The sequence below is a fragment of the Acinonyx jubatus genome, chromosome X, assembly GCF_027475565.1.
Source record: "Acinonyx jubatus isolate Ajub_Pintada_27869175 chromosome X, VMU_Ajub_asm_v1.0, whole genome shotgun sequence".
Lineage (NCBI taxonomy): Eukaryota > Metazoa > Chordata > Mammalia > Carnivora > Felidae > Acinonyx > Acinonyx jubatus.
This window is the reverse complement of record NC_069389.1, coordinates 14,322,143-14,349,609: the sequence shown is the minus strand read 5'-3', so window position 1 is coordinate 14,349,609 and position 27,467 is coordinate 14,322,143. Positions and strand designations below refer to the sequence as shown.

At 39.2% G+C, this 27,467-nt stretch overlaps 1 protein-coding gene and 1 non-coding gene across 2 annotated transcripts in view; both read left to right on the top strand.

Annotated features, from left to right (window-relative positions):
- The window catches only part of BEND2 (BEN domain containing 2), a 54,852-nt gene that overhangs the window by 19,643 nt on the left and 7,742 nt on the right, over window positions 1-27,467 (top strand). Inside the window, 7 exon segments of the mRNA XM_053201961.1 lie at window positions 1,256-1,670; window positions 5,865-6,014; window positions 7,363-7,512; window positions 11,331-11,546; window positions 19,175-19,375; window positions 20,857-20,870; window positions 22,762-22,993. Of these exon segments, the coding sequence (XP_053057936.1) occupies window positions 1,256-1,670; window positions 5,865-6,014; window positions 7,363-7,512; window positions 11,331-11,546; window positions 19,175-19,375; window positions 20,857-20,870; window positions 22,762-22,993 (1,378 nt within the window).
- On the top strand, window positions 20,451-20,642 carry LOC113597755 (U2 spliceosomal RNA). The gene has a single exon (XR_003418540.1). It is a non-coding gene; the product is annotated as a U2 spliceosomal RNA (small nuclear RNA).

Here is a 27,467-nt window from a genome sequence, read left to right as displayed (position 1 = left end):
GTTCCAGCCTCCGGTTGAAGTGTATTGTTTCCCCGAATGAAGTTTCTGTGTATTTGAAGAATTCTCAGGTTTTATTAGTCCCGAACCTGGTTGGCCTGTACGGGACATGCACTCAAAGGTTTTGTAAGGGTAACTGTCGATGGCCTGAGTTAAAAATACTTTGAAGCCAGAAGTCACATCTGTTATATCTGGCTCACTGTTCTTTCCGGAGTGGAATGCTCACTGCCTAGGAGTTCGCACCGTCATTCTATGCAGAGAGGCTCTTTGGCCTTTTAGCAGATTTGAGACTTTCTTTCCTAAAATAGCATTCTCCTTGACGTAAACCGACTCCGTCCTAAACGTGGTGGCTTATAAGAATGGTAGTACATTTACTTGCGGGTAGTAAAGCTTCTGAAAACGCCTGTATGGCATGAGTAGTTGAGTAGGAGGCTGGGGCCCCTTATCTCAGCCAGCTCGGCTCTGTGTCACCAAAACCGGGCGTCAAGTGGGAAACGATCTTTCTGATGGCTTCAGAGCTTTCCTTGTTTCTAGCGATAAAGATTTGGCTTACTGGTATTTTCTTGTCTGTTACTTTTCTTTTGAAATAGGATCTGCTAAAATACTTTTTGTGTTATAATAGGGTTTGCAAAAACTTATTGAAAACACAAATAGGCAGGTAAACCAGCTTTGCAGAATCGTCTCAAAAATGCAACCTTCTTGGGAGAAGCCCCTGTTGCCAAACTGTGTGTCATAAAAACATTCTCACTACTTTGATAAACCTCTAGTTCCTAAAGATACCAATCGATTAGAAGTGAGAGAGAACTAATGACTCTGAGATTAGCAAGGCTGACATATACTTACTGTAGCAGCAGATGGGAGATTAAACCTCTCTTGGAGGAATGCTGTAGTTGAGGATTGAGAAATTTTGATACTGAGTGTTTTTATGTTTGTAACTGTAATCTATAAAATGCACTCAAAATGTAGGGTTGAAGAGGAATAAAAATCATGTAATAAAAATTCAGCATTTATCCTTAACTATGGAAAATGATTTCACCAGGAAAGCAGGTGTTCATGCTTTTATCAGCTTTTTACTTATTATTGTCACAATTGGTTTATCATGGGTTTGTGTGATTTTACAGGTCCTCTGGATTTACACAAAACAGTTTTAATTTTATACCTCGTGGAGAAATTCAAGTCCAGGAACCAAAGCAAAGAGCATAACCCATTGTATTCTCTTCCCCTGGCATAACCCATTGTATTCTCTTCCCCTGGCCAGGGAGCCGCGGGCCCCTCTGTACCAGAGGACCAGCAGGAAACCCAGCCCCTGACCAACTCTGTGGGAGCTCCTCTTCAGTCGGCAGCATCCCCTGAGCTACAGCAGCCGGACCTCAGGCAGAAGCCACCAATTCCCAAGGTTGTCCCCACGTTTTCATTACAGTCCAATCGCACACCAGGCGGCCCAGCTCCTGGTCTTGCCGCCCTTTCCTACTTTGTCAGCGAAGGTGCGGAAGGTGCCAGCTGTGTTACCCTGTCTGCCCAGTGTCCTCCAGCAGTACCTCCAGCCCTTCTGCCACAAGGAAAGCCCAGTCTGGCCCAGTTTCCTGAGGCGGCAAACTGCTCAACTTTACCGGGAAATAGCAGCATGGACCCACATGCTGACTCATCAGCTTTCTGCATCCCTCCCAGTTTTGGTGAGTTTGAAATGGCACATGTTAGAAATAGCATCCTTTCAACTGGATTAAAGAGCATTCCTTATGATTATGATTATGATTATGATTATTATGATTATTATTATTATTATTATTTTAGGAAGGCTCATGCCCAGCATGGGGCTTGAACTCACAACCCTAAGATCAAGACCGGAGGTGAGATCAAGAGATACTTAACCGACTGAGCCACCCAGGTGCCCCTAAAAATCATTCATAATGCAAACTAGCAATAGCTATTTTTTAAGCTGAAGTATAGTTGGCTATAGCTATTTTTTTAATTAAAAGTTTTAGGAGATAATTGTAGATTCACATGTAGTTCTAAGAAAGAATCGAGTGGTACCCCTTACCCAATCTCCCTCAAAGGTAACATCTTGTGAAACTACAGTAAAATATCAAGGCCAGGAGACTGATGCTGATATAACCCACGGATCTTATTCAGCCATCCCCAGTTTGGTTTCACTGTGTGTCTGTGCATTTAGTTCCAGGCAGTTTTATCACGTGGGGTTTGCACATCCACCACTGTGGTCAAGGTACAGAACATTTTTCTCACCCTCTGGTGGCCCTGCCCTCCCTGTTCCCCTTTCCCCAGCTCTTGGCAACCACTGATCTATTCTCTATCTCTAAAAGTGTGTCACTTCAAAATTGTTATATAGTTGGATGCATGTAGTATGTAACATTTTCATACTGGCTTTTTTTCACCCCAGGTAAGTTGCTGGAGATTAAACCAAGTTGTTGCATGTATCACTGCATGCTGACTAGTGTTCCATGGTATAGGTATGCTGTAGTTTAACGGCTCACCTGTCGAAGAAAATTTTCATTCCCTCCCCACCCAGTGTTTGACTATTGGGGTGAAGCTGCTATGAATATTCATGTACAGGTTTTTGTGTAAATAGAAGTGTTCATTTCTTGGACATGAGTACCCAGGAGTGCAGTTTTTGGTTATCTTTTATTTGCATATTCAGTTTTATGGGAAACTACCTGTTTTCCAGTATAGTTGTGCCATTTTATGTTGCTGCCAGCTGTGTATGAGTGGCCCAGTTTCTTCACATCCGTATTTCTGCTCTTTCCATTGTTCTTTCTTCTGATGCTTCGTGATTCCTTCTTTCCTCATATCCTTTCTGATAGAAGATTTTCCTTTAACCTTTCTGTAGGAATCAGTCTTCTGGGGACAAAACCTTTTAGTTCTCATTTGTGTGAGATGTCTTTATTTCCCCTTCTTTCCTGATGGATAGTTTCATCCAGTATAGAACTCATGAATGCAGGTTCTTGTATTATAGCCCTTGGAAACCTTTTATTTATAGAAATGCCAGGAAAAACCGAAGCCAGCCTTGGAGACAGCGCTAAGTCAGTGTATTACCCAACTTTGTTGAGACATGACAGTGGCCAAGATACTGCCTCTTCATCTGTTTTCATCCTTCCCAATTTTGGTGAGTTTGAAATGACACATATGATAAGTCGTGCCATTCAGATTCACCAGCATCCTTAATGCAAGTCAGTGCCAGCTCTTCTTTTTAATGAAGCTTTTTATTTTGAGATCATTGCAGATTCATGTGTGGTTGTAACAAATTATGTCTAGGGGTGCCTGGGTGGCTCAGTTGGTTGAGTGTTGGACTTCGGCTCAGATCATGATCTCACAGTTCATGACTTCATGAGTTTGAGCCCCACGTCTGTCTCTATGCTGACAGCACAGAGCCTGGAGCCCACTTTGAGTTCTGTGTCTCCCCCTCTCTCTACCCCTCTCCCGCTCACACTCTGTCTCTGTCTCTCTGTGTCTCAAAAATAAACGCTAAAAAAGTTAAAAAAAAGAAATTATGTAGAGATCCCATTTATGTTTTACCCATTTTCCCCAACGATAACCTCTTGTAAAACTATAGTAAAATAGCACAACTAGGGGGTACTGACATTGATTATATCCACATTTGTGTGTGTGTGTGTGTGTGTGTGTGTGCATGTATTCAGTTCTGTGCGATTTTATTCCACGAGTGTTATTTATCATCACAGTTGTGATCCAGAAATCTTCCATTGTTGCCACATACTGCCCTTTACAACCACAGCCACCTCCCTCTGGTCACCTTTTCCTCCTAGCCAAGAGTGAACGGATCTCACTTTCTATAATTCTGTCACTTGAATATTGCTTTTTTTCTTTTTTTAATTTTTTAATGTTTATTTATTTTTGAGAGAGAGAGAGAGAGTGTGAGTGGGTGGAGGGGCAGAAGGAGAGGCATGAGATCATGACCTGAGCCAAAGTCAGACGCTTACCTGACTGAGCCACCCAGGTGCCCCTTGAATATTGTTATTTAGATGGAATAAAATCCATATAACCTTTTGAGCATAGCTTTTTTTTTTCCCAAACCTAATTTCCTGGAGATTCATGCCAACTGTTGCATGTATCAACAGTTTCTTCCACTCTCCCATGTTTGATTCTGCAAATAGTCATATACTGGTTTTTGTGTAAACTTAAGTTTATATTTTTTTTGAGGTGGCTGCCCGAGAGGGCAATTGTGGGTCATAGGACAGTTTCATGTTTAGTTTTATAAGAGACTGCTAAAATTTTTTTCAGAGGAGCTGTGCCATTTGACTTTACACCTGTAATACATAAGTGATACAGTTTCTCTTTATGCCTATTTTTCCTCTTTCCATTGTTCTTTCTTCTTGATGCTCAGGGAGCCATTCCTTTTTCATGTCTTTTCTGTTTGAATATTTTGGGAATAGTTTGAATATTTTTGGCCTTTCTTTAAGGGTCAGTCTGTGAGGGACAAGTTCTTTTAGGTTTTCTTCATGTGAGAATGTCTTTATTTCCTGTACATTAATGAAGGATAGTCTTGCTACATATAGAATTAACGGCTGAGAGTTCTTTTCTGAAGCACTTGAAAAATGTCCTTTCTGTAGAAATACCAGTAACAGCAGAAACCAGCCTGGAAAACAACCCCAAGACAATGAATCACCCACATTCATCAGGAAATGACAGGGACCAGTGCTCTTCACCTGTCTTTCTCCCACCCAATTTTGGTGAGTTTAAAATAAGTAGCACTGTTTGCTTTAGATGCATCAACATCCTTAATGGAAGCTAGAGGTAGCTCATACTTTAAATTAAGCTTTTTATTTTGAAACAATTTTGGATTCACATATGTTTTCAAGAAATAATGTAAAGACATCCATTTTACTCTTTACCGGTTTCTCCCAACATTAGCATGTTACAAAACTATGGGATGATAAACGCAACCAGGGTATTGACATCGGTACAATACACAGATGTTACTGAAATGCTCCCAGTTGTACTTGTAGTGATTTGTGTGCGTTTGTACATATGCCTACGTAATTTTATCACATGAGTAAGTTTGATGTCCACCAGTACAGTCAGGATACAGAACATATCCATCGCTATCAGGATGCCTCGTCGTGCCCTTTTATAACCACACCTGCCTCTCTCAGGCTGCCCTTTCCTTCCCGTTGCCCATTTCCTTAACCCTTAGCAAGTGCTGCTCTCTATAATTTTGTCTCTCCAAGAGTGTTGTATAAAGAGAATCTTACGGGATGTAACCTCTGAAGATTATTTGGAATTTTCAGTCGGCACAATTCCCTGAAGACTCATTCAGGTCGTTGCATGTATCAGTACTTTCTCCCTTTTTAGCGCTGAATAGTCTTCTGTGGTTGCAACGTGCAGTAGTTGTTCACCCGTTCACCCGTTGAAGGACAGTCATTGTTGTTGGGTTTTTCTTTTTTCCAGTTTTTGGTATTAGGAGTAAAGCTGCTACGAACATCTGTGTCCTGGCTTTTGTATAAACATAAGCTTTATTTCTGTCACGAATGCCAAGAGTGCAGTTGTTGAGTCTTATGGTATTGCATGTGCAGTTTTATAAGAAACTGTCCAACAGTTTTCCAGAGAGACTGTACCAGTTTGCATTCTCACCAGCAAAGTGGGAGTGATCTGCTTTCTCCGCATCCACATTTCTGTTCTTCCCATTGTTCTTTCCTCCTTCCTGATGCTCCAGACTTCCTTTTTTCATCATGTCCTTTCTGTTTGAAGATTTTACTTTAGCCTTTCTATACAGGTAAGTCTGCTGGGGACAGATTCTTTTAGTTTTCCTGTGTTTCAAGATGTCTTTCTTTCACGTTTTTCCTTAAGGATAGTTTTGCCTCATGTAGAATTCATGGTTGAGGGTTCTTATCTTTCAGCAATTGAAAAGTTCATACTCCTAGAAATGTCAGGAAATGCAGACACCAGCCCCGAAAACAGCTCCGAGACCATCTATTACCCAGATTTATTGGGAAGTATCAGGGGCTCAGATACTGACTCTTCATCTCTCCCACTCCTGCCCAATTTTGGTGAGTTTGAAATGATACATATCACGTGTATAACTGTTTAATCTAGATCCATCAACATCCTTAATACAAGCCAGTTACAGCTCTTTATGAAAATTTTATTTTGATGTAACTTAAGATTCAGTGCAGTAGTAAGAAATAATATGGAGTGATTCGTTTATGCTTTATGGATTTTCCCCAATGATAACGCCTTGCAGAACCATGGTACAGTGTTACTACAACCCAGACATTGACATTGATATAATTCACAGGTGTTATTGAGATGCCTCCGGTTTTATTTGCATCTGTGTGTGTATATGTGTATATGTGTATATGTGTTCATGTGTGCATTTAGCACTACACAGTTTTATTGTACGTGTAAGTTCACACGTCTGCCACCACAGTCAAGGTAGAGATCATTTCCATCACTCAAGGATCCCTTGTTATTGCAATTTTTAGAACCACACCTACCTTCCCTGCCCCCAAGACCCCTCCCCGATGCCTGGCTGTCTCTAATCTTTTCTCTGTTTCTATAATTTTGTCTCTTCAGATTGTTATATAAGTGGAGTCATATATGATGTAGCTCCCCCCTCCCACTCAGATTGCTTGGAGACTCATCCAGTTTGTTGCATGTATCAATAGGTTGTTACTATTATTGCTGAAAATTGTATTCTATGCTACAGATATACTACATTTTGTTTAATTGTTCACCTGTTGAAGGACATCTGATTTTTTTTTGGTGTTTGGCCATTAAGAATAAAGCAGTTATAAATACCCATGTACACATTTTTGGGTAAATATAAGTTTTTATTTCTCATTTATTGGTAAAAAGTTTCCTGTGGTATAGATACACAACAATTTTTTTTTTAAAAACGCATTCACACATTGAAGGACATCTGTTTTTTTTTTCTTTCCAAGTCTGTGGATACTAGAAGTAAAGCTGCTGTGAACAGTCACATACTGATTTTTGTGTAAATACAAGTTTTCATTTTTTCTGTCATGAATGCCAAGAGTACAACTGCTTGGTCTTATGGTGATAGCATGTTTGGTTTTATAAAAACTGCCAAACAGTTTTCCAGAGAGCCTGTGCTATTCTCCATTCCCAGTAGCAATGTATAGGTGATCTAGTTTCTCCCCATCTAGATTTCTCACCTTTCTATTATTTCTTCCTTACTAATGCCCCAAGATTCCTTCTCCATAATATCCTTTCTGTTTGAAGATTTTCCTTTAGTTATCTTTTCTGAGTAAATCTGCTAGGAACATTTTTCTTTTTAAATTTTCTTTATGTGAGAATGTCTTTATTTCCCCCTTCTTTCCTGAAAGATAATCTAACTCAGTATAGAATTTACAGATGAGAGTTCTTGACTTTCAGCACTTGACAAAGTTATGCTTGTTGAAATGCCAGAAAAAGCAGAAACCAGCCTGGAAAACAGCTGTCAGACGGTGTATTACCAAACTTCATTGGGAAATGACACTGGCCCAGATCCTGCCTCTTCATCTCAATCCATCCCACCCAGTTTCGGTTAGTTTGAAATGATACTTACTTCAAGTAGCACTGTTTAAGTTAGAACTATCAATATCCTTCGTGTGAACTCATGATAGCTTTATCTTTGTAAGAAATCATACTTTTAATATTGTGGTAATTTGGATACCCATTATAGTTGTAACAAATAATACAGAGAGATTTCATTTATGCTTTACCCATTTCGGCCAACAATAGCATCTTGCAAGACCGTGGTAGAACATCACAACCAGGAGACTGACACTGATATCATCCACAGATCTTTTTTTTTTTTTAATTTTTAAAAATATTTATTTATTATTGAGAGACAGAGAGACACAGAGTGTGAGCAGGGGAAGGGTAGAGAGAAGGGGAGACACAGAATCCAAAGCAGGTTCCAGGCCCTGAGCTGTCAGCACAGAGCCCGACGCGGGGCTCAAGCTCACAAACCATGAGATCATGGCCTGAGCCAAAGTCGGTTGCATAACTGACTGAGCCACCCAGGCACCCCACATCCACAGCTCTTACTGAGACTTACCCAGTTTAATTAAATTGATTTTTGTGTATGTGTTTAGTTCTATTTGATTGTATCACATGAGTAGGTTGGATGTCCACCGCCACGGTCAAGATACAGAACATTTCCACCACCATAAGGATGCCTCATCTTGCCTGTTTGTAACCACACCCATCTCAATATAAGTCCCCAGGAGATTCATCTGACTTATTGCATGTATCAGCATTTCCTTCTTTTTTATTGCTCTGTACCTTTCCATGGCGTGGATGTACCAAGGTTTGTGTATTGGTTCACTGTTGAAGAACGTCTGGACTTTTTTCTACTTTTCAGGATTACAAGTAAAATTGCTGTGACTGTTTATGTACAGGTTTTCATGTAAACATAAGTTTTGATTTCTTTTAGATGCCCCAGAGTGCAAATGCTTGGTTGTATGATCATTGCATGTTTAGTTTTATAAGAAACTGCCACAGTTTTCCAGAGAGGCGGTACCATTTTACTTCTGCACGAGCAGTGTGTGAGCGATCTGGTTTCTCTGCATCTACATGTCTGCTGCCTTCATTCTTCTTTCTTCCTTTTTGTTTATTTATTTATTTGTTTATTTATTTTGAGAGAGAGCTCGTGCATATGAGCAGGGGACGGGCAGAGAGAGAGAAAGAGGGAGAGAAAGAATCCCAAGCAGGCTCTGTGCTGTCAGTGCAGAGCCCGATGCAGGGCTTGAACTCATGAACCATGAGATCATGACCTGAGCTGAAACCAAGAGTTGGATGCTTAACCTGAGCCACCCAGGTACCCCTCTTTCTTCTTTTTCAATGCTCCAGAATTTTTTTCATCATTCTTTTGTGATAGAAGATTTTCATTTAGCCATTCTCAAACATAAGTCAGCTAGTGGCAAATACTTTTGGCTTTCCTTTGTGTGAGAATGTCATGATTTCCCCTTCATTCTTTTTTTTTTTTAAACCAGTTTGGATGTTCATATCTTGTCTTCAGTGTTATTGAGGTATAATTGACAAAGTTGTAATATATTTATAAAGTGTACGGTGTGATTTGATATACGTATACATGGGGAAATGATTCCCATCATTGAGTTAATTAACATGTCTACCATCTCACATACCTTTTTATTTATTTATTTATTTATTTATTTATTTATTTATTTATTTTTGTGGTGAGAATGCTTAAGTTCTACACTTTAAGCAAATTTCAGTTATACAGTCCAGTATTATCAGCTGTACATTAGATCCTCAGACTTTATTTATCTTAAAACTGAAAGTTGGTACCTTTTCACCAGCCTCTCCCCATTCCCCTCCACCCCCACCCAGCCCCTGGCTGCCATTGAACTGCCATTCATTTATGCTACTCTCTGTTTTTATGAGTTTGAATTTTTTTCTTTTTAGATTCCACATATAAATGATACTATGCAGTGTTTGTCTTGTTTACTATTTGGCTTATTAATGCCCTCCAGGTTCACTCATTACCATTCTCATAAATCTGTTTCATTACTGAAGGACAGTTTTGCCTGATACAGACTTCAGGGTTGAGATTTCTTAACTTTCGGTATTTGAAAATATTTTATTCATAGAAATATCGATAAAGGCTCAGACCAACCTGGAAGAGAGCCCTGAGACAACAAGTTATCCACTTTTATTGGAAAACAACAGTGGCCAAGACTTTTTCCCCTTATGTTGCTGCATTCCTCCCAGGTTTGGTGATTTTGAAATGATACATTTGATACAGTAGTATATTTAATCTAGATTCTTCAACATCCTTAGTGTGAGATAGTGGTAGCTTTTTCTTTTTTTTAATATTAAAAAAGTTTTTTTGTTTATTTTTTGTTTTTGAGAGAGAGAGAAACGTGCATGCATGTGCAGGGGAGGGGCCGAGGCATGGGGCATGGTGGGGGGCAGAGGATCCAAAGCAGGCTCTGTGCTGACAGCAGAGAGCCCATTGTGGGACTTGAACTCATGAACAAACCATGAGATCACAACCTGAGCCAAAGTCGGACGCTCAAACGACTGAGCCACCTAGGCACCTCAGTGGTAGCTTTTTCTTTTTCTTTTTCTTGTTTTTATTTACTCTTGAGAGAGAGACACACACAGCATGAGTGAGGGAGGGGCAGAGTGAGAGAGGGACACAGAATCCGAAGCAGACTCCAGACTCTAGACTCTGAGCGGTCAGCACAGAACCTGATGCGGGACTCGAACTCACAGAGCCATGAAATCATGACCTGAGCTGAAGTCGGGCACTCAACTGACTGAGCCACCCAGGAACCCCAGTGGTAGCTTTTTCTAATGAAGTTTTTATTTTCAGAAAAGTTTAGCTGCACATGCAGTTATAAAAAATTATACAGAGAGGTCCTGTGTTCCCATTCTCCAGTTTTACCCAATCTTAACATCTTGCAAAACAGTGACAAATTATCACAACCAAGATACTGTTACTCTACCATCCGCAGACACAAGCAGATACGATTGAGATGTCCCTGGTTTCAGTTTCGCTCGTGTGTATTTAGTTCTATATGATGTTACCGATGTTACCGTCTGCAGAGATTCATGTAGCCTCTACCACAGGGAAGCCCCGAAACAGTTCCATCAGCACCATTTTCCCTCATGTTGCTCTTTTTTTGCCACACCCACCTCCCTCCAGAGGACTTCTCTCCCCAATTCCAGGCCATGCCCTGTCTCTCTCTGCTGGCAATCAGGAATCTGCTCTCCAGATCTATAACATGTCCATTCAGCATTGTTCTATAAATGGAATCACATGGTGTTTGAGACTGGCTTCTTTCTTCCCTCAGTGTAATTCCCTGGAGAGTTGCTCCTGTTGCTGCATGTGTCAGTCATTCCTTCTTTTTTGCTGCTGAGTACTATTCCACTGTTTGGATACCCCATGATTTATTTAGCTGTTAAAACCTCTGGGTTTCCTGTTTTTAGCTGTTAGGGGTAAACCTGCTATGAATACTTGTTTATTGTTTTTAGCTTTGCTTCATTTCATTCATTTCACTCTCTCACACAAGTTTTTATTTCTCTGGGATGAATGCCCAAGAGTGCAACTTCCGGGCCCTTTGGTAATTGCATCCTTAGTTTTATAAGAAATGGACAAACTGCTTTCCAGCATAGCTGTACCATTTTCCATTCCTGCCAGCAATGTATGAGTGAACCAGTCACTTTGCATCCAGATTTCTGCTCTTTCCATTGTTCTTTCTCCTTCTTGATGCTCCAGAACTCTTTCTTTCATATTCTTTCTGTAAGAAGAGTTTCCTTTAGCCATTTTTGAGCCTAAGTCAGTTAGTGACAAATACTTCTGGTTTTCCTCTGTATGTAAATATCTTTATTTTTGCCTTATTACAGAAGGATAGTTTCATTGGGTATAGAACATGAGTTTGGTAGTCTTTTCTTCCAGTACTTAAAAAATGTTGTCTTTATAGAAATGATGGGCAAAGAAGAAACCAGCCTGGAAAATAACACTAAGATGACAAATTGCCCACCTGTATTGGAAAATGACAGTGGTCAAGATACTTCAGCATATTTCTTCATCCCTTCCAGTTTTGGTGAGTTGAAATGATACGTATTACAAGTAGCGCTGTTTAATATAGATTCCTTAACACACTTAACGTCACCTACTGGTAGCTTCTCCTAATTAAAAATTACTTAGGGGCACCTGGGTGGCTCAGTCGGTTAAGCATCTGACTTCAGCTCAGGTCATGATCTCTCAGTCTGTGGGTTCAAGCCCCGCATCAGGCTCTGTGCTGACAGCTCAGAGTCTGGAGCCTGCTTCAGATCCTATGTCTCCCTCTCTTTCTGCCCCACCCCTGCTCATGCTCTGTCTCTCTTCATCTTTCAAAATTGAATAAATGTTAAAAAAATTTTTTTAAGATACTTAAAATTAATTAGTTAAAAATTAGAAATTTTATATTGAGAAAATTGTAGCTGCTCATGCAATTGTAAGAGAGATCTTGTGTACATTTTACCCACTTTCTCCCAATGACACCATCTGGCAAAACTATAGTATAGTATCACACAACCAGTATGTAGACATTGATAGAATCCACAGATTTTTATTGAGATGTTCTCAATTTTATTGGTATTTGTGTGTAGATTTATGTTTGTGTGTGTATGTGTATTCAGCTTTATATTATTTAATTTCATGACGTGAGTAGTTTTCATCTATTGCCTTTTAAACCTGTACCTGCTTTTCTCCTCCTACTCTCTTACTCCTACCCTGCCTTGTCCCTGCCGTTGGCAGCCACTAATCTGCTCTTCTCCTTTATACTTTTTTCATTTCAGGAGTTTTATATAAATAGACTCATATGGTATGTAATCTTTGGGGATGGCCTTTTTTTTTCATTCAGCATAATTCCTTGGAGCTTCAACTAAGTTGCTGCGTGTATCAGTAATTCTTTCTTTTTTGTTGCTGAGGACTAGTCCACAGTATGGGTGTACTGGGGTTTATCTATTCACTGGTTAAAGGATGTCTGGGTTTCCAGTTTTTGGTTATTAGGTGTAAAGTTGCTATGAACACTCATGTACAGGTTTCAATGTGAGCATCAGTTTTCATTTCTCTGAGATAAAGCCCAAGAGCACAGTTGCTGGGTCCTGCAATAACGGTAAGTTGAGTTTTGTAAAAAACTGTTGAACTGCTTCCCAGTGTAGCTGTACCGTCTTCTATTCCCACCAGCGATACACGAGTGATCTAGTTTTTCTGCGTGCATAATTTTGCTCTTTCTTTTGTTCTTTCTTCCTTCTTTGTACTTCGAGGCTCCTTCCTTCATTATATCCTTTTGGTCAGATTTCCTTTAACCATGTTTTAAGGCTAAGTCAGCCAGCAACATTTTTTTTTAATTTTCCTTTGTCTGAGGATGTCTTTATTTCTCCCTCATTCTTGGAGGGTAGTTTTGCCTGACACAAAAATCACTCTTGAGATTCCTTGTCTTTCAGCACTTGAAAGATGTTTTACTGATCAAAATGTTGTGCAAACAGAATCCAGGACAGAAATGAGTTCTGAGACAATGGATTCCTCAACTTCAATGAAAAACAACAGGGACCATGACACTGATTCAGAGTCTTTCTTCCTCACTCCTGGTTTGAGTTTAAAATGATACATATTATAAGTAGTACTCTCTAATTTAGGTTCATCAACATTCTTAATATGAATTCTTAGTGATAGCTTTTTCAAAATGAAAGTTTTCATTTGGAGATATTTCAGAACCACATGTGGGTGCATGAAATAATACAGAGAGATCCTTTTTTCTACTTTAGATTTTATTTTATCATTTGTTTTTATTTATTTATTTCACTTTTTAAAAAATTTATAATTTTTTAAAATGTTTATTTATTTTTGAGAGAGAGAGACAGAGTGTGAGCGAGAGAGGGGCAGAGAGAGAGGGAGATACAGAATCTGAAGCAGCCTCCAGGCTCTGAGCTGTCAGCACAGCCCAATGCGGGGATCGAACTCTTGAACTATGAGATCATGACCTGAGCCGAAGTCAGACGTTTAACCAACTGAGCCATCCAGGCACCCTTTCAGAAGGCTTTTAATTGCAAATTTAATGTCTTTGATGGTTATAGGGCTATCTAGATTATCTATGTCATCTGGGTTGAGTTTTGGCATTTGTAATTTTGGAGGAATTGATTCAACTCTTCTAAGTTACTAAATTTATGAATGTAAAGTGGTTTGTAGCATTCCCTATTATCCTTTTGATGACTGCTGGATCTCTAGTGATAACTTGCTTCATTCTTGATACTGATGATTTGTGTCATCTCTTTTTCTTTTTAGAGGTTTAGTAGCTTTATTAATCTTTTGCAGCACTAGCTATTTGCTTTGTTGATTTCCTGTTGTTTTCATATTTTCAGTTTCATTGATTTCTGTTTTTTTTTAAAGTTTATTTATTTATTTTGAGAGAGAGAGAGAAAGAGAGAAAGAGAGAGAGAGAGCATGCCCGGGAAGGGGAAGGGCAGAGAGAGAGAGAGGGAGAGAGAGAATCCCAAGCAGGTTCCATGCTGTCAGCACAGAGCCTGATGTGGGGCTTGAACTCACAAACCATGAGATCATGACCTGACCGAAATCAAGAGCTGGACACTTAACTGACTGAGCCACCCAGGTGCCTGATTACTGCTCTTTGTTATTTCATTCTTTTTGCTTATTTTGGGTTTATTTTACTCTTCATTTCTTAGTTTTTGGTGTAGGAACTTACATTATAAATTTAGAACTGTCTTCTTTTCTAATATAAGCATTTAGGGCTATAAATTTCACTTTTAGTACTGACTTGGTTACATCTCATATATTTTGATGTGTTGTATTTTCATTAAGTCCTATGTATTTTATTATTTCTTTGAAAACTTTCTCTTTGATACATCTATTATTTATAAATATGCTGTTCAATTTCCAGGTGTTTAAAGATTTTTCTTCTTGTGTTTCTATTATTGATTTCTAGTTTGATTCTATTATGGTCAGAAAATATACCACATATGATTTATTTTCTTTTCTTCTTTTTTTCTTTGTTTTTTTAAAAAATATATGAAATTTATCGTCAAATTGGTTTCCATACAACACCCAGTGCTCATCCCAAAAGATGCCCTCTTCAATACCCATCACCCACCCCCCCCACCCCCCATCAGTCCTCAGTTTGTTCTCAGTTTTTAAGAGTCTCTTATGCTTTTGATTTATTTTCTTTTAAATTTGTTGAGATTTTTTCCTCTGGCCTAGGATGTGGTTTGTGTTGGTGAATGATCCACAGGCATTTGAAAAAACATATACATTCTGGTTTTGTTGGGTGGAATGTTCTATAACGAGAATCCTGTTCATTGATTGTGTTGTTCAGATCTTATGTATCCTTGCTGATTTTTGGTCTGGTTGTTCCATCAGTTGCTGAGAGAGGGGAGTGTGTGAGGTCCAGAACTATAATTATGGATTTGATTCTTTCTCCTTTTAGCTCTTTCCATTTTTGCTTCATGTATTTTGAGACTTTGTCATTTGGTATGTTGAGAATCATTGTCTTCGTTGGGGTTGGTCTTTTCATCTTTATTTGTTTTTAGTAACTTTCTTTGCTCTCAAGTCTATCTGATGGCAGTACAGCTATTCTGGTTTTTTTTTTTTGATTAATGTTTGCATGGTATATGTATGCTTTTCCATCAATTTACTTTCAATCTACCTATGTATTGAATTTGTAGAGTTTCTTGTAAACAGCACATAGTTGACTTTTTTTAATCTACTTTACCAGTTGCTGCCATTTAATTGATATGGTTAGGTTATTTTCATTTAAGATAATTATTGATATAATAGACCTAAGTCTAGCATTTTATTATTTTTCTTTTTGTTTTCTGTTTTTCTCATTAGTTTCTTTAAAGTTTATTTTATTTATTTTTGTAAGTAGTCTCTACACCCATTGTGGGGCTTGAACTCACCACCCTGAGATCAAGGGTTGCATGCTCTACTGACTGAGCTAGTGAGACACCCCTCTCATTCTTTTTTTGTTTATCTTTTTTTGCCTTCCTGTGGGTTACCTGAACACTTTCTAGGATTCTATTTTGATTTATTTATGTTTTTAAATATGCTGTTTTATATAGTTTTCTGAGTGGTTCCTCTGGATGTTACTATATATGTATGTGACTTATCACAGTCTACCGGTATCAGCATTTTACCACTTGGAATAAAGTGTTGAAACTTTAATTCCACTTAGTTCCCTTTGCCCTCCTCATTTTTAACTGTCATTGTCTTGGATGTCAGATGGTATTTTCATTTTTGTCTCAGTCATCACATATGGTTTACAAAACTCACGATCATATTGTATTTATCCGTATCTCTGCCTCTTCTGTTCTTTATTTCTTTTAATTATTGAATGGTATTCTATGGTATTAGATTTACCACGGTTTGTTTAACCATTCACCTGTTGAAGGACATCTGGGTTGTTCACAGTTTTGGCTATTATGAATGAAGCTAAGAACATTCATGTGCAGGTTTTCATGTCATATCATGAGCTTTTACTTCTCTGGGATACTTGCCCAAGAGTGAAATTACTATGTCATGTGGTAATTGAAGATTTTGGTTTTATAAGAAACTGCCAAACTGTTTTCCAGTGTAGCTGTTCCATTTCATATTGAATGAATGGTCAAGTTTCTCTGCATGCATATTTCTGCTCTTTCTGTTGTTATCTTTTCCTTTCTGATGCTCCAAGATTCCTTCTGTCATCATAACTTTTCTGTTTGATGATCTTCCTTTAGCCATTCTTTAAGAGTCGGTCTGCTAGTGATAAATACTTTTAGTTTTCTTTGAGAATGTGTTTATTTCCCCTTCATACCTGAAGGATAGTTTGCTGTATAGCAAATTTGCTATCGAGAGTTTTTTTCTTTCAGCACTTTTAACTATAGAAATATTGGTAAAAGCAGAAAATGTCATGGAAAACAGATCTTACTCAACTATATTGGAAAATGACAATAGCCAAGATTCTAGCTCATCATCTTTCTGCATCCGGTCCAATTTTGGTGACTGACTGTGTGATGACACATCACAAGTAGCACCACTTAACATATATTCTTCAACATTCTTTTTTTAAATGTTTTATTTATTTTTGAGAGAGAGAGTGAGCGTGCATGAATAGGGGAGGGGCAGAGAAAGAAGGGGACAGAGAATCTGAAGTGGTCTCTGCACTGAGCCTGATATGGGGCTCGAACTCATGAACCACGAGATCATGACCTGAGCCAAAGTCAGACACGCAACTGACTGAGCCACCCAGGCGTCCCCTTAAACGTTCTTGATACAGGCAAATGGAAGGTTTTTGTTTCCTATTTTAAGGGTTGGTTTTAGGTTATGTTAATAATAATGGCTAACATTTATTGAGTGTGTACAAGGCACTGTACTAATGAACTGACATGTCTCTTCTCTGTTAACATTCAAATGACCCCATATGTAGGTACTTTTATTACTCCCTTTCTCAAAGCCTTAAGACCTGGTGAGTGGCAATTCTGGAACTCTAACTCAGTTCTCTCTGGCTTTAAATCTCATATTTCTTTTTTTTTAAATTTTTTTTAACGTTTATTCATTTTTGAGAGACAGAGATAGAGTGCGAGCGGGGGAGGGGCAGAGAGAGAGGGAGACACAGAATCCGAAGTAGGCTCCAGGCTCTGAGCTGTCAGCACAGAGCCCGACGCGGGGCTCCAACCAATGAACCGTGATATCATGACCTGAGCTGTGTATTGCCTGCCAAGCCACAGTGGCAGAGATGAGGTGACCCTAAGTTCTGTGGTTTCTAAGGGCAAACCTTCCTAATATTTTATAGTTCCTTTGTGTCTCTACTTCTAAGTAGATAATCTCTTATTAATATTCTAGCACAGGGCTCAGCAAACTTTTTCTGTAAAGGGCTAGATAGTAACTATTTTAGGCTTTGTGGGCCATCTGGTGTCTGTCACAACTACTCAACTTTGCTGCTGTAGCATGAAAGCAGCCACAGATGTAGGTAGATGAATGAGCGTGGCTATGTGCCAATACAACTTCATTTACAAAAAATGGTAGTGAGATTGCCCTGTGGACTGTAGTTTGCTGACTCCTGTCCTAGAGGAGATGCTTTTCTTTTAAATCATTTTGTTGGCCAAAGTACAAAAAAGTTCCAAAATTGTTCTGTTACTAAATGGGCACCATGGTATGCTGTTGTTAGAAGTATACACTGGCAAAAACTTTCTGAAGGGCGATTTCTATAAAAATCCATAAAAGTATTTATGCCAATTGACTCAGTAATCCCACTTCTATCTGAAGATGTAATTAATAAAAAAGATTTATATTTAAATTTTGGTACAAGAACTTTCTTTAGAGAATCATGGACAATTGGAGACAGCCAAATAAGCAGCCATAGGGAATTAGTGAAGTAATTCCTGGTATATCCATGGACATACATGAAGCAGTAAAGCATCGTGGTTAAGAGCATGGGCTCTTGAGTCAGATTGCCTGGGTTCAAATCCCAGCTCTAGGTCTTACTAACCATGTGACCTTCAGTCACTTATATAACCTAAGTATTGGTTTCTTCATTTGTGAAGTGACAAAAATTCTGGTATCTATTTCATAGAATTGTGAGGATCAAATGGAATTATTCATTTAAAGCTCTTAACGCAATGCTCAGAACCCAAGTCCAACCTGAGTGTCACCTGTCAGGAAAATCATGAAGATAGGAATGCAGATGCAGACTTGGAAAAAAAACAAAACAAAACAAGAACTAAAGAAAATGGAGACATGTTCGAGATAATTGAAAAAGCAGGATTCAGACTATATATGAAGTATGATTTTAATTTTGTGTTTCAAAACAAGAAATAGAAAAAAGAATGGAAGACATCAGCAGATTAATGGTTCAGAGAACTTGGTTTATAAACAGATTTAAAAACTGGCTCTGTGATCTTGTTCACAAGTAACTTCTGTGGGCCTCAGTTTCCTCATCTTCTAAATGGGCATAATGTCATTAGGGTGATGAAACTGAGATTATAGATGTAAAATATTTAACATAGTGACTGATATATAGGAGTTACTCAATAAATGCTAGCTATTTTAAAATTTTCTTTTTTTATGTTTATTTTTATTTTTGAGAGAGAGAGAGAGAGAGAGAGAGAGAGAGAGAGAGGTGGGGACAAGGGACAGAGAGAGAGGGAGACACAGAATCCAAAACAGGCTCCAGGCTCTGAGCTGTCACCATAATGCCCAACACAGGGCTCGAACCCACGAACCGTGAGATCATGACCTGAGCTGAAGTCGGATGCTTAACTGATTGAGCCACCCAGGCGCCCCTTAAAATTTTCTTAATTATGCCTAACCCATTTTTTCCAAATCATTTTCAGGGAACATATACTCACTCAGGAATATAGCTCTGAGTGTACTTTTAGTCTGTAAAAGGGAGCAATGGGATCTCAGAGCAACATGTTTACATATGCATCTTTAGCCTAAGAATTGAATTTATTCAAGACAATGAAACAATTAGTTCAAGTATGGAGAATTCAAGACTAGAAAAGGTGAAAAATGCTGTTATGCAGATGGCATCAAAGAGACTCATTTAAGGAAAAGAAGAGAGAAGTACAGAAAAAAATTCACCCAAGTAGAAATTAGTGAATTAGAAATCAATTAGTTTCCTTTTCTTGGGCACTTTCATGGTAGCCTTGCATGAAAAAAACACAAAGATTTTACTTTTTCCCTCTGTTTTAAAAGGGTATCTCGGTGATCCAAAAAGGAATGTCAGGGTGCTTGATGCTCATTTGCTGACTGCACAAAGGAAGGCTAATCCTAGGCATGCAGTCCGCTACCTGATTCATATTTTGTTCTCCAAGGAAATTCTGACGGACGGCTGGGTAGGTGTCAATTCCCAAGGCCTCCGACCTCTAGATGCAAACAAAATGGCTGCATTAAGAGGTATGTAAAGTCATTATGGAATCTTGTTTTATCATCATTTGGTCATCTGATGAATGTTATTGGCAGTTGAAGAGAAAGTGATGAGGTCGATGCAAATCTTAGAACTGTTTATTTTTTCACCTGTCTGACCCAGATTTTACCATTTAATATTATGTAATGGGTAACAGCTTGTAAAGAGTAAAACTTGTCCATAGGCTAATGGAACAAGACCAGCTTTCTTGATTATTGTTGCTTATGGCTAGAATGAAGTCATTTCTTCAGTGCTGAAACCTGGTACTAAAAAAATAAAGAACCCCCCCCCCCCCGCCCCACCCCACAAAATGCAGGAGAATAAAACACACTTCTGTGCTAGTAACTGGCAACACAGAAATAGAATGTCATGATTAATCCATTTTAGCCTCCTGTATTCCCGCCTTCCAGCAATTTGTATGAAGGTCCTAGAACTCATAGGCACTGAGGCCACAACAATGAATAAGTATTTCTGCCCACAAGGAGTTCACAGTCTAGAAAGGAACTGTTGAGGGAAACAGATCAATTCTCATCCAGGCAGTAATGTAGAAGCTCAGAGAGCAAAGCAAATACTGTGAGGGCATTAGGAAAGGCTTACTAAGGACAAAACATTTGAGCTAGATTTGGGAGGATTCCTTAGCTAGATAAATAGGAAGGGTATTCTAGGCAGAGGGAATAGCTTACGGGGAAGATAGACACAGTAGGCACAAATAGACTATGGTGTAATAATATTTGCAATAACACGATTTTCTGTTTATTTTCAGGTTTCCTTTTTAGTTTTAACTTATCCATAGGGTTATTCAAGGGCATTAACACCCAGAAATATTTGACTTTCTGTTACATACTTTTTTAACTTTTAATTTTATTTTGGAGACAAAGAGAGAGAACGTGTGAGTTGGGGAGGGGCAGAGGGAGAAGGAGAGAATCTTAAGCAGGCTCCACACCCAGCATAGAGCCTGAAGCCAGGCTTGATCTCACGACCATGAGATCATGACCTGAGCCAAAAGCAGGAGTTGGATGCTCAACCAACTGAGCCCACACTTTTTTTAAAAAGCACCAAAACGTCATCACTTCTCAGCCTTTTCGCTAAGATCAAGTGTAGTATATGTTCTTATTAATTTAATAAAAGCACCAGTGGCTTGTTAGCGGCTCCCTAGGTCAATGTTTTATAGGGAATTGTGCATTAGAAGAAGTGAGATACTCAGCAAAGCATCCTCTTTGCACGGAATTTCTAAACTCTCAGAAAGAGAGAAGAGAATGACAATTCAAAATAGAAAATTTCAGCTTTTTAAATAAAAAATGTCTTGTCAGTTCTTTGGGTTTTTTTTCTTTTTTAAAATTTTCATAAACGCTTTCTGCTCTTTGCAGAACATCTGCAATCAGTTTTTCCCGACTATGATTTGCGTGAATATGGAAATTACTAACCTGTATTGCCGATATCAATTCTCTGATCAGCTGTTTGCGTTCTGAAGCCAACACAATACGAGTAAGTTCTTTTTTATTTAAATATGGTTGCTGCTGTACAATTGCATACTGTGTACAATTCCGGAATGGATAGCATGAGACACTGGATCTTTAGGCTGTGTGCTCAATTCTTGTTTATTTAATTAAGGGGCAGTGTATGTTCTGTGCCTGTTTGTTTCACTCTTTGACATTTATCCTCCATACAAATACCCTAAAGATAAAAGCAATCAAATGGAGTGTTAGAGTTCGTATATTTGAAGCCACGGTGTATACTGGAAAAAAGTTTAAGCTGTGAAGGTATTTGGTAAATCTTTTTCAGTATCCCATTGAGTAACACAGAAAAGAGCAGACTGTGGTGCTGCTTAGCTGTTCTAATGGTACTTATGGATGGCACAGGTGCTTGTTCGTTTTTAGTGATGGCAGGACCTGGTGAAAAGCATGCATGTCATGAGGTTAAGCAATCGTAGATATGTTGTACTTTCCACAGTTACATGGTAAACAGGAATCTAGCTTTTCTCTCATCCATTCTATCTTCAAAGTGCATTAGAGATTTTTTTTTATGTTTTATTTTATATTTGAGAGAGAGAGCGCGCGAGCAGGGGAGGGGCAAGGAGACGGACACAGAATCCGAAGCAGGCTCTAGGCTCTGAGCTGTCAGTGCAGACCCCAAAGTGGGGCTCCAACCCACAAGCTGTGAGATCATGACCTGAGCCGAAGTCGGACTCCTAACTGACTGAGCCACCCAGGCGCCTCTCATTAGAGATTTTTTAACATGAACAGGCCAGTAGGAGAGAGGGAGAGTGTCCTATCTATTGCCTTCTCCTGAAGAAGCATTTAACTCAACAATTTCTCATTTCTACCCACCCCTCTAAAAATCCCATGTTATTCTCACCACATACAGTCACTCCTGCGTCTCTGGAGTGAGTTTATGGAAACTCTCTGCCAAGAATATTTGTAGCTGAGCTTATGTTTTCCTGGTGAACGGCTTGATTTCAGTGATGGCTCACGCACCATCTGTCTGAAACCAAATCTGCTTATTTTTCACATTCCCTTTTATATCCTACAAAAACTGCACCCTAAACATTTGAATGTAAAATTATGATACTGCCTGGAAAATGGTAATTTGCATATTTGCTTAGGCGTCAGAAGAGAAGCAGCATCTGCCAAATGCCTGCTGTGTACTTGACTAGGAGAGGGATAGGTCTTTGCCACTCAAAGCGGGTCCGCGGACCAGCAGCAGCAGCACCACAGGAAAGCTTGTGAGAAATGCAGAGTCTTGAGTTCCACACCAGACTCACTGAGGCAGAATTTGCATTTTCACAAGACCCTCAGGTGATTTGTGTGCACATTGAAGTTTGAGAAGCCCGGACCTAGAGCAGTGGTTGTCAGCCCCCGGTATGTATTAGAATAGTGCGAGACACTTTTAAAGAATGTAATTAATGCCTGAGCTTTCCCACTCCTTCCATCAAAGATTCTGGTTGAATATGCCAGGAAAATGGGACTCAAGCACAGCTTTAAAATTAAAAAGATCCTGAGGGTCTTTAGACATCCCTAGAGTCTCTAGCCACCAAGGAAAGAGAAAGAAAACAAAAATATTTCAAAAAAAAAAGCCCCACAAGTTGTCATCTCCAAGAAGCTGATTTATTCGTTTATTCATGAGATGTTTCCTAAGCACTTATTTTGTGCCAGCAATTATCATTCAGGTAATTAGATAAAGCTGCCAGGTTCTCCAAAAAGCAGGCAGTTAAGGTGGTTTGAGGAGGAAGCCACACCTCTCCTTCTATCACGGCTTTCGCTCACCTTATTGGAGACGGTTGCTTCCTTACCAACCTGGGGGGCTCTGGTACCTGATAGAACATGTCCATATTTTCTCCCAATGGGACTTTGTTTATAAATACAATTTGGTGTTTCAGCAGAAAGCTGGTGACAACAGTAAAGGCCCTACCAATCCTGATACACCAGTGGCTGCAGATTTGAACGGTACGAGGTATGGTAAAGGCAGTGAAAGCAGTTCCCAGTTATCTCAGCAAGCAGCTGCCTCAGAAACAAGAGGAAATGGGAATTCTCAGCAGAACAGCAGCGCTTGCCCCAAAGGAATTAAAGAACATTCCACTGATAATTCATTGGTATCTTACGAAGCATTGGGTGAGTTAAAATAAGTTCTCTTGATGATACATGTTGAATCTGGGTGATGCATTTATGGATCTCCTTGTACTACTTTTATGTATGTTTGAAAGTTTTCATAAGAAATCTAAACAACCTAATCTCTTATATTAAGGAGTTAATGAAAACGGACAACCTAGTTCTGAGACTGGTAGTTTTTAACATTAAGCTAAACCTGTTACTTTTCCTTTGAAAAGCAGTTCTCAGCTAATTCTTTCAGCCAGTGTGAACCCTCAGGTTAGGCATCTTTTTTTTTTATGTTTATTTGTTTTTGAGAGAGAGACAGAGTGTGAGCCGGGGAGGGGCAGAGAGAGAGAGGGAGACACAGAATCCAAAGCAGACTCCGGGCTCTGAGCTGTCAGCACAGAGCCCGACATGGGGCTTGAACCCATGAACCGTGAGATCATGGCCTGAGCCGAAACTGGACACCCAACCAACTGAGCCACCCAGTTGCCCCTTAGTTTAGGCATCTTGCTCCGCAGGTGAAGGAGAAGGTGCTACAGCTGGATGATCCAGAAGCAATTCAGGTGTTTTGCTCTCTCTGTGCCCAGCACCTGGCTGGCGCTCCTTAAAGAGCTTTTGTGTGAATTGATGAATCCCATCTGTCAGAACACTTTGCCCCTACTGCTAGCTGTCTGCTGGAGGCACATCCCACTTGATTAGTGTCAAGCGGCAGTCGGTTCTGTAGGTGACCACGCCACCTGCCACTCATGCTTCCCAATACCCCTCCCTCAGTATGCTGGGGTGTAGTGGCACTGGAGGTAGCAAAACTATTTTCTGTTTCTCCCCAGCCCCCATGTCACCTCTAAGGAAGAATATTACCTGTGAACCTGTTTAGACGAAATTATTCAAATGATGCATCTTTATATTTTTTCCATTATATTTTTTCCATTATAAAAGTAATGGAACTACTCTATTTGTTCAGGTTGTATGCCATAGAAACAAACTTTGGCCCAATTAAACCATAACAAAAATCAGAGGGTGAATAGCTCTGAGATTTAAAGAAGGAAAGAACAAACCGAGCCACATGCAGGAGCCAAACTGCTAGGCCCCAGAGTGCAGCCTCTGGGGTCTATTGAGGTCTGTGGGTCTCTGTGTCTTCCATGATATCTAGGTTCTGGTTTTCTCTGGTCACCGTTCAGATTCCTAGGAGAAAGAATCTGATTTGGGGTGCTTAGGTGAGAGGTCTAGAACCAGGGGATAGAGCCAATTAAGCAAATTGTGAGCCAGGCAGCTGAGCTGCCCAGTTTGTGTATAGTCTGTTACACCATTTGATTCTTACAAATTGGAAAATATCTGGGAGGGAAGAAAAGCTCCCACAAGATACTGTATCCCATCCAGATACTGTAAAACACCATTATGGGCATTTTAATTTTCTTCTACTTTTTTTCTTACCTTTTAAAACATTATGGTTTCTATGCTCTTCTTTTTAAATATGATAGGTGTATGTTTTTCCTCTAGAATCTCCAGTGTTTATGATCATTGCTTTTAACAGGTATATAATATTCCATTAAGTGCTCTAATTTCTTTACCTCCCTCTTTTTTTTTGTAGATTTTTTTTGGAGAGGATTATTAGTCATACAATTCATGCTGCCAGAAAATTCCTTTGTATAGCTCTGTACATATTTTGGATTCTTTTCTTTTTTTTATTAAATTTTTTAATGTTTATTTTTGACAGATTGAGAGGGAGAGAGAGAGAGAGGGAGAGAGAGAGAGAGAGGGACAAAGCTTGAGTGGGGGAGGGGCAAAAAGAGAGGGAGACACAGAATCCGAAGCAGGCCCCAGGCTCTGAGCTGTCAGCACAGAGCCCAACATGGGGCTCGAACTCACAAACAGTGAAATCATGACCTGAGCTGAAGTCAGATGCTTAAGTGACTGAGCCACTCAGGCACCCTGGGTTCTCTTCTCAAGTTAGGTTCTCAGAATTTGAAATACCAGGTTAAAGGGTATTAATCTTTTTTTCAGGCCTTGATAAATATTGCTAGGTTAATCTTCCAGAGTGAAGTCTTTGGATCCACTAAGTGAACTTTTGAATAATTTTATGTCTCTTGCTAAATGTTGGATCTGGGGGATTCAGTAATTAATACTGTTACTCATTAAATGATGAATGTTTCAAGATGAAAAATACGTTTATGGACCTGTAAGAATCCTATTGTATTTCTCTAACATATTTTCCCCAACAAATAATTCTTTATTATGTGTAAAATATGATATTTTTAAGTGTGGTTAATTTGAATGACTAGGACTGATGAGAGTTGGTGATAATTAGGCTGTAGAGTTGAGGAATGAGAATAGGCTTAAAATTTATTTTTGGGTTCAAGTAAGTTATCTAAAATAAGATAACTAAGTTGCGTTTGCTGATTTTTTTAAACATTTTTTTAATTTTATTTTTTATTTTTAAAAATTTACATCCAAATTAGCATATAGTGCAACAGTGATTTCAGGAGTAGATTCCTTAATTCCCCTTACCCATTTAGCCCATCCCCCCTCCCACACCCCCTCCAGTAATCCTCTGTTCTCCATATTGAAAAGTCTCTTATGTTTTGTCCCCCTCCCTGTTTTTGTGATTTTTGCTTCCCTTCCCTTCCCTTATGTTCATCTGTTTTGTCTCTTGAAGTCCTCAAATGAGTGAAGTCATATGATTTTTGTCTTTCTCTGACTAATTTCACTTATCATAATACCCTCCAGTTCCATCCATGTAGTTGCAAATGGAAAGATTTCATTCTTTGTGATTGCCAAGTAATACTCCATTGTATATATATATATATATATATATATATATATATATATATATACACACCACATTTTCTTTATCCATTCATCCATCGATGGACATTTGGACTCTTTCCATATTTTGGCTATTGTGGATAGTGCTGCTATAAACATGGGGGTGCATGTGTCCCTTCGAAACAGCACACCCGTATCCCGTGGGTAAATGCCTAGTAGTGCAATTGCTGGGTCTTAGGGTAGTTCTATTTTTAGTTTTTTGAGGAACCTCCATGCTGTTTTCCAGAGTGGCTGCACCAGTTTGCATTCCCACCAATATTTCAAAAGCATTCCCCTTTTTTCCACATCCTCACCAACATCTGTTGTTTCCTGAGTTGTTAATGTTAGCCATTCTGACAGGTGTAAGGTGGTATCTCATTGTGGTTTTGATTTGTATTTCCCTGATGATGAGTGATGTGGAGCATTGTTTCATGTGTCGGTTGGCCATCTGGATGTCTTCTTTGGAGAAGTGTCTATTCATGTCTTTTGCCTATTTCTTCACTGGATTATTTGTTTCTAGGGTGTTGAGTTTGATAAGTTCTTTATAGATTTTGGATACTAACCCTTTATCTGATATGTCATTTGCAAATATCATCTCCCATTCTGTCGGTTGCCTTTTAGTTTTGTTGATTGTTTCCTTTGGAGTTTGCTGATTTTTAAATGATGAGTTTAATAACCAATAAAAAAACCCTACATTTACATTTTTTTGAACATTTATTTATTTTTGAGAGAGACAGAGTATGAGCAGGAGAGGGGCAGAGAGAGAGGGAGATACAAATCCAAAGCAGGCTTCAGGCTCTGAGCTGTCAGCACAGAGCCTAACACAGGGCTCCAACTCATGAACTGTGAGATCATGACCTGAGTTGAAGTCGGGCGCTTAACCAACTGAGACACCCAGGTGCCCCAGAAAACATACATTTTAAAAATTATAAAAATTTCAGTAATAACCTTGTTCCTTTTTTAAAAATGATTTTTAAAGTTTATATATTTATTTTAGAGAGGGAGAGAGTGACAGAGTGCGAGCTGGGGAGGGGCAGAGAGAGAGGAAGAGAGAGAATCCTAAACAAGCTCCACACTCAGCAAGGAGCCTGACTGGGGGCTTGATCTCACTACTGTGAGATCATGACCTCAGCCGATAACGAGTTAGACGCTCAACTGACTGAGTCATCCAGGTGCTCCTGTTGCTTCTTTTTGAAAAAGCGTTTTTTTTTTTTTTATAGAGGACAACGATGCATGAAAATTACTTAGAATTTATTACTAAATGGAATGTTAAAACTGATTATATCCTGAAAGGCAAAAGAACACTAAATCACTTTCCTGAATGATCAGAACATGTGTAATCATATCAGCAGTGATTCCTGTTTCATTTGTCATGCTATCTCATGATACACTAAAAACTTAAGGCCTTAATATTTTTTTTAATGTTTATTTATTTTTGAGAGAGAGACACACACACAGAGTGTGAGCAGGGGAGGGGCAGAAAGAGAGGGGGACACAGAATCTGAAGCAGGCTCCAGACTCTGAGCTGTCAACGCAGAGCCCCATGTGGGGCTCGAGCCCACGGACTGCGAGATCATGACCTGAGCCCAAGTCAGACACTCAACTGACTGAGCCACCCTGGTGCCCTAAGGCTTTAATTTTTTTAACGTCTCAAATTCTGGAGCCTAAAAATTCAGAAAAATCAACCATT